At 31.2% G+C, this 14,529-nt stretch overlaps 2 protein-coding genes across 2 annotated transcripts in view; both read right to left on the bottom strand.

Annotated features, from left to right (window-relative positions):
• Positions 1-359: 359 nt before the first annotated feature.
• Positions 360-7,797, bottom strand: LOC143917382 (serine/threonine-protein kinase/endoribonuclease IRE1-like). The gene is made up of 14 exons (XM_077438876.1): positions 7,548-7,797; positions 5,831-5,957; positions 5,503-5,754; positions 5,228-5,422; positions 4,919-5,159; positions 4,141-4,846; positions 3,892-4,073; positions 3,669-3,818; positions 3,394-3,533; positions 2,983-3,173; positions 2,748-2,881; positions 2,521-2,668; positions 2,259-2,438; positions 360-2,182 (listed from the first exon to the last, which is right to left on the bottom strand). Exons 1-14 carry the CDS (start codon positions 7,662-7,664, stop codon positions 1,502-1,504), a joined length of 3,444 nt encoding a protein of 1,147 aa, XP_077295002.1. The 5' UTR covers positions 7,665-7,797; the 3' UTR covers positions 360-1,501.
• Positions 7,798-11,273: 3,476 nt separating this feature from the next.
• LOC143916785 (meteorin-like protein) overlaps positions 11,274-14,529 on the bottom strand; it is a 59,420-nt gene continuing 56,164 nt past the window's right edge. Inside the window, exon 3 of the mRNA XM_077438035.1 lies at positions 11,274-13,606. Coding sequence (XP_077294161.1) covers positions 13,113-13,606 — 494 coding nt within the window. The 3' untranslated portion in view covers positions 11,274-13,112. The remainder of the gene's footprint in view (positions 13,607-14,529) is intronic.

The following is a 14,529-nucleotide window of genomic DNA, read 5'->3' as shown; positions in this document are numbered from 1 at the left end:
CTAAATATAATATTAATAATTTAAAAATATAATAATTTTAATTTTAATTAATTTCACGTAAATAAAGAAAAAAGGCGCACTTTTCAGTCAAAAATTTTAAAAACCCTCTTATAATATGCTTTAAATGCTTACTCAATAATAATACCTAGATGTAAGTAATAAACCGCCATGACCTATGTACATATGTAGTTTTAAATTAATAATGAATAAATTGAAGACAATATTGTACACATAATATAACAATATTGTAAGTATTTATTACAAAAATTTGCACAAGTCTCAGTGTCCACCGTAAATTATAACAATAAATTTAGCATTTTAACATGGAAAAGGATTGTTTTATAAATAATACAAAAATAATTAATCGAAAATACGTCTTTTATTTACACAAATCCCACAATATGCATTTCTTGCACACGACGGATTGCACATTTGAACATTTAATAGAAAAATACAATCGATAGTCAAATTCTATACGGTAAAAAACGTCACACGATAAACAAGTACAATTTTGAATATACACTAGATTATCACAGAAAAAGCACTGTCAAATATTGACCACTTGGCGACAACATTTATGTGATGTTATGATCGTGAGGAATATATTAAAGAATACATAAATGTATGTAGTATATTAAAGATAATAGTTTATGTAAAATAATCATGGTTTGAAAATGAAATAGCTTATTGTAATATTGTCAAAGCCTCGCTAAGATCAGAACTGAGTGTGCAACTACATTCTTTCAAAGCAATAAATTTACAGATGATCATTATAAATTTAAAGAACAATACGTAGGATTTAAAAATAAAATTCATAATACAAAAAATCCAGTGACAAAATTATTTTTATACACATTTCATATATTAAATTCAAAAGTAGTAAAAATTTAACAAGCAAAAATAATCATTGGATCCGTAAAACACTTAAAAATTATTCTTAATCAAATATTGCACTTAAATAAAAATATACGAAATTAACAAAAGTTTTGCCTTTCTATGATGGCAACATTATTTGTAAATTAAATTATAGTGTCATAAAAATAGAACACCTGCCACAGTCACCCATTAAAAAACAAAATTTTGTGCGAGAATGCATATTTTACGACAAATAATCTTCAAAAATTTAAATAATTTATATTACACATAATTAAGTCGTAGCCTAGTCTCCCAGTTATTAGACACTTATTTGGCTATGCCGATGAGGCTATACCAAATTTTCTAGACAATGTTTTTAGATCTTGATGTCTAACACCAAATTATCACCAATACTTCAAATTAGTTAAAATAACATTTTTCTAATGATAATTATTGAAATCATGAAATCACAAATTTCCAAAAATATTTAACAAGTATTAAAAAACATTCGAATTCAAAATCCTAAGTAAATCATTCTTTTTTCATAATACGAAATACACTGCTGGAACCAATACCTAATTAATTAAATTGGTCCCGTAAACATAATATCAACAATTTATATTTAATAACATTTTTATTGTTTAGTTTATTGATCTGCCGGTATCCACGTTGTGTTGACTTCTTCCTTTTTTTTACGATTTCTTACTTTAATTTTATTTTCAGGAATTGTCGATAATGTACTAGGTGATGTATCAAGAACGTTTCCGGAAAAAGTACTGTTGTCTTCATTGGAATAATTCTTTTTGACGCCCTTGTGAGTATTTTTCTCACCTTGCTGAGTATTTTTTGATGGCGAAAACCTACTTTGTAAAATAACTTCGTCATTATTATGACTTTCTAAATTGACATCTGGTAGTTGATTTTCAGCATTGTCTTTCGGATTTTTATTTTGTCTTTCAGCGATGGTGTTCTTGCGATATTTACCCATATCCTTTTTAAACTTTGGAGATTTCTCTTCTTTTTTCCCTTGAGAAAAATACACATAGTGTTTGCTCTTAATAAATAAATTGTTACCCTCTGTTACAAAATCTTCATCATACTTTTTCAAATCATTATTTTCAATTTCGTTAGTTATATACTTCCGATCAAATTCATAATTACTGTCATAATACGATTTCATTAAATTTTCATCTTTGAATACTTGCATTTGTAACCACGTGTGTAACAGTAATCGTGGAAACCTTTTAAGCCAATACATAGTGAATTCTTCAGGAATCGATCCCAAACTTTCTTGAGCCTCTAATGACAATTCTCTATAATGGTGCTTCTGTAAATAAAATATTAATTTTAATAAATTAAAAATTTAATCATGTTTTTACTCTGTCAAAAATAAGGAAACACACTTTATTTCTCAGCGCTCTTAGTAAATCTCTCACACTGTCCCCACTGTAAGAACGATATCGACGTAAATCAGCAGCCACTGAAGTACCGACACGTCCTCTCCAATCTCCACGTACAACAGCTAAACCCCCATCTTCCAATGGCCCTCCAGGAGGATCCCGTTCAACACGATCACTAACATCCTACACAAAAATCGTAGTTTGTTTTTAAAAATCATTGTTTACGTTCAAATTACATTAATAATAACATGAAAAATATTAATACCTGAAAAAATGAAAGGACTTGTTGTTTAGTCCAAAAAAGAGGAAAATTATACACCACAGATGCAGACGGTCGACATTGGGAATTGGAATTCAACATGTTTTTGATAAGACATGCTGCAAGGTCTACTTCTTCGCTGGGCAATTTTAAACTGAATAAAATTTTTAAATTTTATTTTAAATCGATTTGTAAAATAATGCATTTCAACATTTTTATTCATTTTTAAATACCTCAATTCATCGAAGTTATATGCTCCTCCCAAGATATTTGTTTGTCTTTCTAAAACTGTACCAAACGGATGTACACCTTTTGAAAGTACATAATGAAATACACAGCCCAATGAAAATATATCCACAGAAGTTGTCTGAAAAAATAATGGCGAGTAAAATTTACATTTTTAAAGTTTATTTCTACAGAATTAAAACTTTAATAAAAATGGCATAATCTATACTAATAAAAATATACCGTTCGTTCCCCTTTAATCATTTCTGGGGCAATCCATCCATCTGTTCCTGTAACCCCAGATCGTCTTGAAAAACTATGTCTTCCAATATTTAACTTCTTGCATAATCCAAAATCAGAAATCATAGCTCTGACAGGACTTTTATTACTAGGAACTGATAGCAAAACATTGTGCGGTTTAATGTCTCGATGTACTGAAATAAAAAATTGTAATTTTTTATTATATTTACAATAGTAATCTTCTTATATATAAAACAAAGTATGTATGTAATTCGTTTGTGATTGTCTGTCGATAAATATTCATTTTTTTTTAATTTAATAAAAAAAAACAAATGAATGTTTAACAAATATTAAACTAAGCCGGGTCGAACCGCAGATGTATTATATTTATTCGTAATAAAATAATTACATTACCAATGTCAAGAGTATGGAGATGCATTAAACCAGATGTAGCTTGTCTTAATACTTCCAAACAACCAATATTATATTCAGATTCTAGGTTATTTAATACATATTCTTGTAATGTTGCTGCACATAGTTCCAAGGCAATATACCTAAAAAAAATACATTAAAATTTACTACTCAACTGATAAATACACTATTTTTATTAACGTAATGAACGTACATACATAAGTATGATAAAGAAAACAGTTTAAAACCACTTTCAATCAATAATTAAAGAAATATACCTAAACGATCTGTCCTGTTCCATACAATAATATCGGACTACATTTGCATGCGCATCGGACTCTGAAAGTAAGGCAACTTCACGATCGGCAAAAGAAAAACATCCGGGTAGCAAACGTTTCACTGCTACGTCGCGATTTTCAAATGTACCTCTACAAAATTTGATCGAAAATATTAATTTAAATAAACGAAAATAAAATTAAGTGTTTAAAATCCATTATCTACCTATACACAAAAGTTCCTTCGCAACCCTTTCCAATTATTTTTTCAGGGTGAAAAATAATTTTGCCTACTTTAGTAGATCCATCTTCCAGTTCCTCTGGCACGGCAATCATTTTTCCATTATAGATATATGAGGAATTAGAAAATCTGGAACCACTTTGAGAAAGCTGTTGAAATATCAATATCTAAAAAAATTAAATACAAAAATTATACAGAATTATTACTATCATATACAAAATATTATCAATTTACCTGATTTCGCAAATACCAAAAGACTAAAATTAAAAGTCCAACTACAACAATGAGTAGGAATTTAATCCCTATATGCTCTTGTTGGGTGATCCAAATAAATGTATTTCTTAATACAAACTTCCATAATATTTCTTCCCTACCGTTTCCATCGTCAGTTTGACTACTTACCGAGTTCATCGAAGTATTTATACTTCTGTCATTATCATCCGATTGATGAAAAGACCGGTCGTGACTTTCTCTAGTAGATAATTTTAAATCAACCTCTGTGGTATTTTCAATTTCATACCAATTTTGTTCGGCAGATTCACTGTTTGGTCCGACAATTAATCGCAGTTGCGAATTTGATATAGAATCCGTTTTCACAAAAGTAAGAGGGAGAGATAAAGATGTAGACTTTGATGTTAGCATTTTAAAATTTGTATTAACATCTTCCGGAACCGAATAATGACCGAGTAATAAGTAACCAGACGACAGCTCATTTTGTTCGTTTCTCTTTACGTTAAAGTGAACATTGATATTCTGTTTATAATTAGGAATTCCATTCTTATTATTCACATTTTTCATTTCAGTATCTTTACCATTTTCGACAGGTCCTTCCAGCAGCAATGGCTGGGGACCGTCTGAAGATATGGTAATTGTATTTTTATCAACAAGTGATGACAATGCGTATAATCCATGATTATGTTCACCAACATAAAGCGATGGACTGTAAAAATGATGACAAATTAATTTAAATAAATTTTAAAACTAATTAACATGTTAACTGAAGGACACATACAAAAGTTCAATGTTAGAATGCTTAAATCCTTGTCCATTTTGTAATGAGGAAACATCTTCCATGATGTGTTTCATTGTATCGTCTCCGACAGTGTTAAAGGGAACAGATATAAGTCCATCTCTATCTAAAATATAAGCAGCGACCACGGGTGATTGCATATCCAGATTCCACATAATCTGTCCAGTTTTTCTATCAAAAGACGTTATTTTTCCATTCGAAGTTGATGTAAAATGCACAATGCCTGTAATAAATATAATATATCACAAATCTCAATGTAACATCTTAAAGAGTGTTCACAATTTGAATTACCATAGCTATTTGACATTTCTTTGGCCATGTTATGTGAGGAATAGTCAAAGAAAGTAATGTTCCATCTTTGATTTTCATTTTTTGAATCATACATTAAAACATTATATTCTGTTCTGGCAACAAAGATCGCACTCTTTGGATCAATTGGACAAGTGTTTGTCTGGGAACTATCAAACAATTGCGATTTCTCATAACCTACAACGTAAAAAACATAATATTGTGTTATACTTGTTAATGAACATATCTTTATAACGAAAAAATGTAATTATTTGTACCTAAAACTTGCTTTCGTACTCCGGTTTTAGGATCAATCATAAACCAAGTATCGATTTTCTTTCCTGTATATAGTATGCCATCGCTAGAGCGACACGGAGCATTTGCAACCAGTTGGGGAATTGTAAACGGCAATTTTTTTAATATCTGTCGCTCGCCACCATGTGTACCGAGCATATACAAACTGCCGTATCGGGGATCGGGTAAAAACTGTGGTACATTGTCATTTTCATTTGGAACTTTTACTGCCGGTTCTGACAACAAAAATCAATATTCAATAGCCAATATTAATATGCGGTAAAAACACATTCAATTTTAAAAAAAATATACCATCTTTCAAGGTCCAAAGGATGTTCCCCGAAGTTTGTTCGAGGGCAACCATTCCACCGCCCAACGTGGTAAAAATCAATGGTCTCTCATCGGGCTCTCTACTCAGTTCTTTTGTCAAAGTATTATCCTAAATCAAAATGTTACACATATATAAGTAAGTTTTTGAGCAATTGTTTCTATTATGCCTCAAAAATTAACATTAAAAGAAGATATTATAAATAAACCAAACTTATGTAAGATATATTGTGAACATAATATTATATATGAGCAATAAAAAGCTTTAAAAAATGTATTAAAGATGTTGCAAATATGAGATGATGCATATCAGTGTTTTACAAACTGGGGGTACTTCATTGTCATAGCAGTGAACAAAAATAATCAATTTTTAAAAAGTTGTTTTTATTATTTTCAGGAAATGTCAGAGCTTTTTATAGGTTTCAGTAATAAAATCACATCAAGAGGATTTGCTTTGTTTTATGACTCAAATCTATCTCTCTTTTTTATTCGGGAAATGATCTATCTTTTTAATGACATGATTATTTGATTAAAGAGTTTTTTTAATGTTGATTATTAAAATTGTATGCAATTTCCAAGTAAAAAAATATTTATATTAACAAGTTAGCGACCACAAAGTTTCTTATCAAACATTGCGCTGCAGACGGCAGAAAAACGCGCGACTTCGTAAAATCGCAATATCTTTCAAACCAAAGAACATATTTTATTCTTTTTTTTTTATTAGCTTCCTAATAGTTTTTTTTATACATCTGCGCTAAACTAAACATGTGATCATCAGTAACAGTCCAAGTATGTATATTCGGGTACGTAGTGGTACACAAGCCCTTTTTCGACCATATTCATTGTTCCATTATATTCATACATTCGTAAAAAAAAAGCAAAATGTATTGTGAAATTTTTTTGTCTAAGTGTACTTCAATATTCTTGACAACATATTGAGAGTCATTCCACGAAAAAGTCATTTCAGTTAGCCGTAACTCGAAACCGAACACTCCAGATGATGCACGCGTTTTTTTTGTGTGGCAAACTTCATATAGGAAGAAGACTCGCATACGAGTCTTCGGCCCGTTGAAATGGTTTTGCTAAGACTCGCATGTGAGTCCACGGTCCGCTGACTTTGTTTTAGCTAAGACTCATATGTGAGTCTTCAGTCGTTAACTTGTTAAGATATATTGCTTTCAGCATTGTATAATCTATATAATCTATTATAATATAAGTAAGATTTGAACTAATATACGTAACATTTCGATGAAAAGTGAAAAAATAGATAAAATGTAGATAATGGTAATTTTAGTGAAAAAAAAAGGGGGCGTCAGTATAGTGATTTTATCTCATTTTACACATTGTATTAGGTAGGTTTTAAATGTACAGAAAAGAAACACGTGTACATCGAAATTATATTGTTATTAATAATTGTAAAATCTTATATGTACACATATATTAAGTACATCGATGAAAACTTTTCTTGGTGGAAAAATACGCCCCGATTACAAATGCCTAATAAAAAAAATTATTCATAGTTCGAAACAATAATGCAAGCAATGTGCAATACAAAGTTTAGCCAGAGCGTCGAATATAAAATACATCTGAAAGTGCAATTAAATGTAATATCACCGGCGTGAAGCGCGAGCACCAAATGTCAGATAAAATGTGGCATTGATAAGACGACAAAATGCGCAATGTGTTGTTGTTAGCGGCTGACCGGTTGGTGTTGTGTAGAGGAGACGACCAGCAGAGTCAAGCAGAAAGGGAGAGACCGTAGAAAGGGAGAGATCGTCGAGCAGACTGACAGCCGCCGAAGCCCCCGGTGGGGCGCCATGGGGGCGACCGGCTAAAACACATATACGAAGGGGGCGGCGACGACACCGCTGACCCACTGACAGCCACACCGACACGACACTACTACGGACACACTCGCGCTCACTCGCGGGCCCGTCACCTCTCTACGACTCTCTGCAACGACACCGATTCCATGTTTGGCATCGCTTTGGTATTGTTGCAAGGGAAATAAATGAAACGATATAACTCTGCACGGTGGTCTGTCAACTGGGAGAGATCAAAAAAGAGAACATTTTCAAAAATTAAAAAAAACCGCAATAAAAACTCAATATAACGAATTAATTCAAGGCTCATCTGAGAGGTCATACTCTCAGACTCCGTAAGAATAATTGGACGCAGGGCCGCGCCTAGGAGTTCGGCCGCCTATATTCAAACTTGAATCGGCCACTCTTTAATTTTATCAGCATTCGTATAAATCCGGTCTCCGTGACGGGCCCGAATGTGAAACGCCCGAAAACGCAAATATCGGAAGGCAAAGATCAAAAATCGAAAGATCTTAAGTCGAAAGATCAAAAAAAAAGGGTGCATGGTAAACGGTACATACTCACTTAATTTGCGCGAGCAGGATACAACAGGAACAAGAGGAACAGGCTTTTCCTCCCGTATTAATGTGTGCGCGCAGAATACAGGAGAAAATTCATGTTCCTCTTGTTCCTGTTGTATCCTTTACCGTTTACCATGCACCCTTTTTTATCTTTCGACTTAAGATCTTTCGATTTTCGATCTTTGCCTTCCGATATTTGCGTTTTCGGGCGTTTCACATTCGGGCCCGTGAGGTAGACCCGTATAAATCATATTAGTAAAAAAATGAATTGCATGCGAGTACTGCAAAACTCTTGCATTGTGATAAATATTGTGTGTGAAATATGGTTCGGTGATTACCAGTCAAATGTGAACCGGTCACAGGACAGCCGGTTGCTCTAGATCGGTCACACGTGATCACCCGTCACACTAAAACTGGTCACGAGAAAACTGGTCACACCCTTAATTGGTCACGAGAAAACTGATTGACCGATTTTACGGTGTGACCAGTTTTCTCGTGACCAGTTTTAGTGTGACGGGTGATCACGTGTGACCGATCTAGAGCGACCAGTTGTCCTGTGACTGGTTCAAATATGAATAGTAGTCCGTTTACCGTGAAATATAGTGTTTAAAATTTTAATCACAATAAAAATTAACCAGAAAAACAAACGGAAAACCAAAACGTTTAGTTCTAAACAGAACCAGACTTCAAGAGAGACTGAACGTTTACAAAAACATTTACCCCCAATCCCGCATCTAGGACATTGTTCTTTCGATGACCAATCAATACTCAACATCCTTGAAGAAATACATATGCCAGTCGCAAAGATAATAGACCTAGTTCTATGCTAACCGAAGCTATACCTGCTATCCCGTTATTTCTAAGAATTATAGTTCGGGTGTATTACAAGTTGCAATAGGATATTTCATTCGTTTCCAAATATAGAGTTTTACTTTGGTACTTTTCAAACTAAAATGAGTCGGTTCGGTGATTATTCCGCACAAAGCGATCCCGCACACGTCACTAAAATCTCGATCGCGGAACATCTCGCACCAGGAAATTCCATCCATCGAGAGTTTCACACGCGAGTTATCATACTAACGAGAACTCGAGTGTTTATATTTCGTATTCACAATTTTCAATACAGTAATTGTCGTGTGCGCGATGGCAGTGTGCGAAATTATCCGTTTGCCAAATGAGTCATGCATCAATGTAAAAATACAACATTTCTACAGTAGAATACTATATTTTCGGTAAATTTTATTGTTTTCGTTTCTTAAAACCCCCCCAGGTGAGCGACGTATGAGTGTGAAGAGTATATCGGAATATGTGTGCGTTAGAACGAGACAAATACAACTTCTATTTAAATTAAAGCGGTTCTATAAGTGTGTATATATTTAAAAATGTGAATTGTCTTTCATGTTTTGCTTGAAATTGCGAGTCGTTTATAGATAGACACGATATCGAAGAGATGTTAAACGTTATAGTATCGGTAATTGGACTATTCGTCACATTGCGGTGGTCACAAAGACAATTTTTGCCATGAAAATCGCGAATACGCAATATTTGGCACTCAAGTTCTCGTTAGTATGATAGTTATCGTTAGTATATGATGGACTTTTCGGCTGCCAGATGTTCCGTTATAGAGATTTTAGTGACTTTGTGACCAGTAATCACCGAACCATAGTATCAGTAGGTATATCACGCCAATCAGTAGGAATATATTATATTAGGAGTACCCATAAGTAATGTCGTTTGTTTTTAATGAAATTCAAAACTTTTCTTCTTATACATACTTTATTTAACTTTTCTTTAACAAAATAATTTCCTACGTTCGATGCAGTGACCCAGACCCAAAAGAGATATTTCCAAGGCACGCCACTGGTTAAAATAATATGATTAAGTTACAACCTTCTACGATAAAGAGTTGTTCTTATTATTTAATGAGGTAAGTACATTAACTAACAACTGTAACATGCATGCATAACATCGCTTCAAGGCTATTGCATCAAACAAAGTTATACAAATAAATTTAACTGCCAGTGACTGCTATCCGATACAAAATAAAATGCAAATAATGTTTGAACAATTTGCCACATATGTATGTACATAGGTATACTGTTAAGTAATAACTAAATGTACCTAATAGTGCTATGTAAACTAGGTATAGTGCTAGGTATAATGCGATGTATAGTGCGCTAGGTGTAGTGCGATGTAAACATAAAATTTCGATTTTGGGTGTGTTTTGCACTAGCGCATCCAGAAAATGCTCATACAATACTCAAAATGCTCATACAATGCTCAAAAATAGGTCATACAATTGTAAGGACTTGTTTTTTGTTTGGATATATTTTTGAAAGTTAAAATGAGGATTTGGGAAAATTAAAAAACATGTATGTATATACATATATATATTTGTACCCTTTTTGGATCCCCTATGGTGTTTTGTAATGGATAATGTCGTCATTGTTGTCGAGTATCTATGACATTTAATAATTTTATAGTATCTATGACCAATAATTTTCAAAATGCATCTGAAGCTTTAAAACGAAATTCTCTGATTGATTGACATTTTTTCTTTTATAATTAAAAGTTTCTTCAAATGGAATGCTGAACCTGAAACTTTTTATCTGTAAATCTCTCAATATTATTAAGGTTATCAATGACATAATTTTATATGTGTAAGTATACGATGTTTATTTCAAGAATGCGTAAAAGGGGCTTGTTTTCTTCTCTCGAAAAAAATATTCATAAATGTACACATTTACACTTATTATTGGTCACTTTCACACAGTTTCAACGTGCTCGTGTTTCTTATTAATTGTACAATGTTTAAAATACGCCTTCGTGAAATGAAAACACTATACATACTTCCACTAATTTAATCTGATACAACTTCTGGATTTTTGAAGTTTTTTTAAATTTACTACAGATGTCTCTATATCGAGAAATCATAAATGGTTATTTTATGCGATAAAATTGTCCTCAAAAAAGTTTCTCGCCCAAAAGTTTTGTTATTGAATTCAATAAGAAATTGTCATAGGAATGAAGAAAAACATTTAAAATATATAAAATATCATTTATTCTTGTAGGAAATCGTCAGTGAATTACACTTTTGATTTATTGTATCAAATCGTGACAGATAATTTTACACAATAATTATACTCTAAGAAAGAAATTTCTAAATTATATTCATCTCATATGTACATATCACATTTTAAGGCATTACAAAGCCATATGAACTGCAATGATTCAATCAATAAGACACAATAAGTTAGTTCAAAAATAAATTACATATGTATGCAAGAACATAAATTAGTATCCAAATAAAATATTAATTAGCATTTGATCCATTTTTCACATAAAAATCATTTTACATATTCTGAAGTAACAAATTCTTATTAGAAAATACAGAATAAAAAGCCATTTGGTTGAAAACAAAATAAAGTTTTTAAAAATATTAGTAAGTATAGAGATAATTGATTTTTATTTAATATTCAGAAATTGAATTTGAGACATACAACTTTAATGGCTTGTATATAAAAGGCTACATAAATTTATATTATAATATATGTACATTTTTTATGTTTGAACTTTTAATATGTTAAAAATTCAATTTAAATACATTATGAAAATACATACAAATTTACAAAACTTGTAATTTATACAATAATTTAAATCTGTTATAATTTGGCTTCAAATCACAAACCCCGTTTGTAATGCTTAGAGATCTTTATATCATGTTTAATGGAACTAGAAATGTTATCAAGAAATAAACATTAAAAAATAGTCACAAGATTGTGTGCAAAAAATTAAATTAAAAAGAAAACGTTAAGTTATACATACACTTTTTGATACCAATAAAAATTACTAAAGATTGACAGAAAAATACCTTGTATAGGTTCACAATAAGTACGAGAGAAGTTGATCAATTTTCTTAAAAAAATGGATAGCGTTCACAAAGATAGCAGACATTCATCAAAAATGTATAAATAATAATGTATATAAAAATCGTGTATTTAATACAATTTCATAATTATTCATTATAAAAATAATATATTTGAGATCAACTTCAAATTACATACATCAAGTACCATAAAATATATTTACAATTAATATAAAATTTATTTAAAATTAGAATAGCACCTAACTATATAGTAGCGAAGAACAATTGATAAAAAAAATATTAATTATTCAAGTGAAACGATTTTATATAATATATTCATGTTGTTCATTTTTCCAAAGAATTGGGAAATACTATTACTATTATAGATACAATATTTTTTTAAATATTTAGAATTATTTTATATTTATACGTAAAAAATATACTTCTGTTTCAAAATTAATATTTTAAAACATTCAAAAATTGTGTGAAACGACAAAGAAATATGAATATTTAAAATGATTCTTTAAATATTCATATTAGATGTAGTCACACAAAATTACTGGAAATATTTAAACGTTTAAGAAATGTTTGGCACTTTGAATTCACAAAAAATAAATAAATATTAAATTGTTTCACATTTTGATGTTAAAATACTAATGCATATTAATATTTAAGTAAAGATAAGAGAAAATTTAAAAAAAATTATTACATTTAATTGCAATTGTTTTACAGTTTGAAGCAAAATATACAAGGAAATAATTTAAAAATGAAACAAATCAGATAATAGATATTTAAATTGAGAAATCGTTAATGATAATTATAATGAACGAGCTAATAACACAATGATGCACATAGTATTTCGGTGGTTCAAAATCATTAACACTAGAAAAACTATCAATATTTACAACAGTGAAAACATAACAGCAAGTATAAATTAACACTTAAAATAATTCATTAAATTCATGACTATCTACATTATGTTCAAATATGTGCAAATTTATCAATGATTAAAAGAAATGTTACGTAGTAAGGAAACAATGTGCTGTTCCCTCATCGTTGACCTGTTTGATCATCGATTCCCACTCAGCAGTTCTAGGCGCACAGGCTAATGATAGTGCACCCAGCCTCCTTCTAGCCGAGATCAGAAACTCTCCAGGTCCAACTGTTACTCCACATTGAGCACTAGCCTGAACTTTAACGTACCACACTCGTTTATCTGCATTGTCCCATCTCCTCTCCCTACTTCTACCGATTTGATTCTCGGTATAATCACCGTCTATCGTTGCGAAAATGTCAGCTGAAATTCCAGTAGGGTGAATTTTTTCTTCATCTTCATAGAACAGATTTCTTATTTTCTGATATTCAGAGGAGTTATTGTGAGGTGCACCCGTGTCTGCCGTGTAAGTGTGGCCATCCGGGGTGACGTATCTGATCAGTTTGGTTATTTTCACTGTCAGCTCAGACGTATCCAACTCGTTCCTCTCCTGCATGCCTACTATAACGCCTCGAGTCACTAAAAAGATAGAAAACAATACGTTAATATAATGGTAAATTTAAAAAATGTATTTCAAGGATTATGGGACAAAATATTGTATACAAATATATAATACAGTTCAACAGAGCAAGTTCACTTATTCTCTATTTGTTCAAAGATATCAATATCCTGGCTCAAACATTCGAGCTCGATAAACAAGACAAGGTACTCCTACAATCACGTGTCAACAACAGAGATAGGCTTTTTCTTTAGACGACATTCTAGCATGCACTTGAGCTTTAAGATAAGCGTGCCAAACCAAACAGGGATGGATCCTTCCAATTTATGAAATTGGTTCAATAAATCTATATTTTATAAATGATTTCGAATGTCTTGAATTATAAAAAGAGTAATTTTTACAAGGCTTTTATTAAATAAAATAATATTAAAAACACCACCACTTTTGAATAAAATTTAATACTGAATTTAAATTATTATTCTAAATAATTTAAAACAAGGCAGTTAAAATAATATAATAAACTTTAAGAATTTCAATGACAAATAAGAAAGGCAAACTTGTTAACGCAATACCAAAAAATTCATATTGTCTTAGCGTAAATGTTTGTGAAGCTTATCTAAATCAAATAAAAGGTTCCTAAATATAATTCATTCTAAGCCAATAGGATATTTAACTCAAACCACGCACGATTTATTAGAAGAACATTATGCAAATATCACACCTGAACAAGGAAAATCATCAGAAAACGATAACACAATCTAACTATCGCTCCATTCCAATATTTACATGACAACTATGTATGTATTTACATACAACTCAAATTTGACGTCATTTCCGAATATGGATGAGCATATCGTTGCGCCAAATGTGAAAAGTTAAATTGTTCGAATCGAAACGGATCGTTTAATTACACACGTATTATTTATTCCATGTTCAAAAAAAG

The sequence above is a fragment of the Arctopsyche grandis genome, chromosome 9 (genome assembly GCF_051622035.1).
Source record: "Arctopsyche grandis isolate Sample6627 chromosome 9, ASM5162203v2, whole genome shotgun sequence".
NCBI lineage: Eukaryota > Metazoa > Arthropoda > Insecta > Trichoptera > Hydropsychidae > Arctopsyche > Arctopsyche grandis.
Note: the sequence above shows the minus strand (reverse complement) of the source record. Positions and strands in the feature narration are given on the sequence as shown.

What these genes read in the sequence shown, in the direction of transcription:
- LOC143917382 (XM_077438876.1), bottom strand. Translation starts at nt 7,664, where the DNA reads ATGGCGCCCCACCGGGGGCTTCGGCGGCTGTCAGTCTGCTCGACGATC. An exon ending in CCTTTGGACCTTGAAAGATG is followed by an intron (nt 5,755 to 5,830) that starts GTATATTTTTTT and finishes TTTTGTTGTCAG; the next exon opens with AACCGGCAGTAAAAGTTCCA. An exon ending in TGATTAAAGGGGAACGAACG is followed by an intron (nt 2,882 to 2,982) that starts GTATATTTTTAT and finishes TTATTTTTTCAG; the next exon opens with ACAACTTCTGTGGATATATT.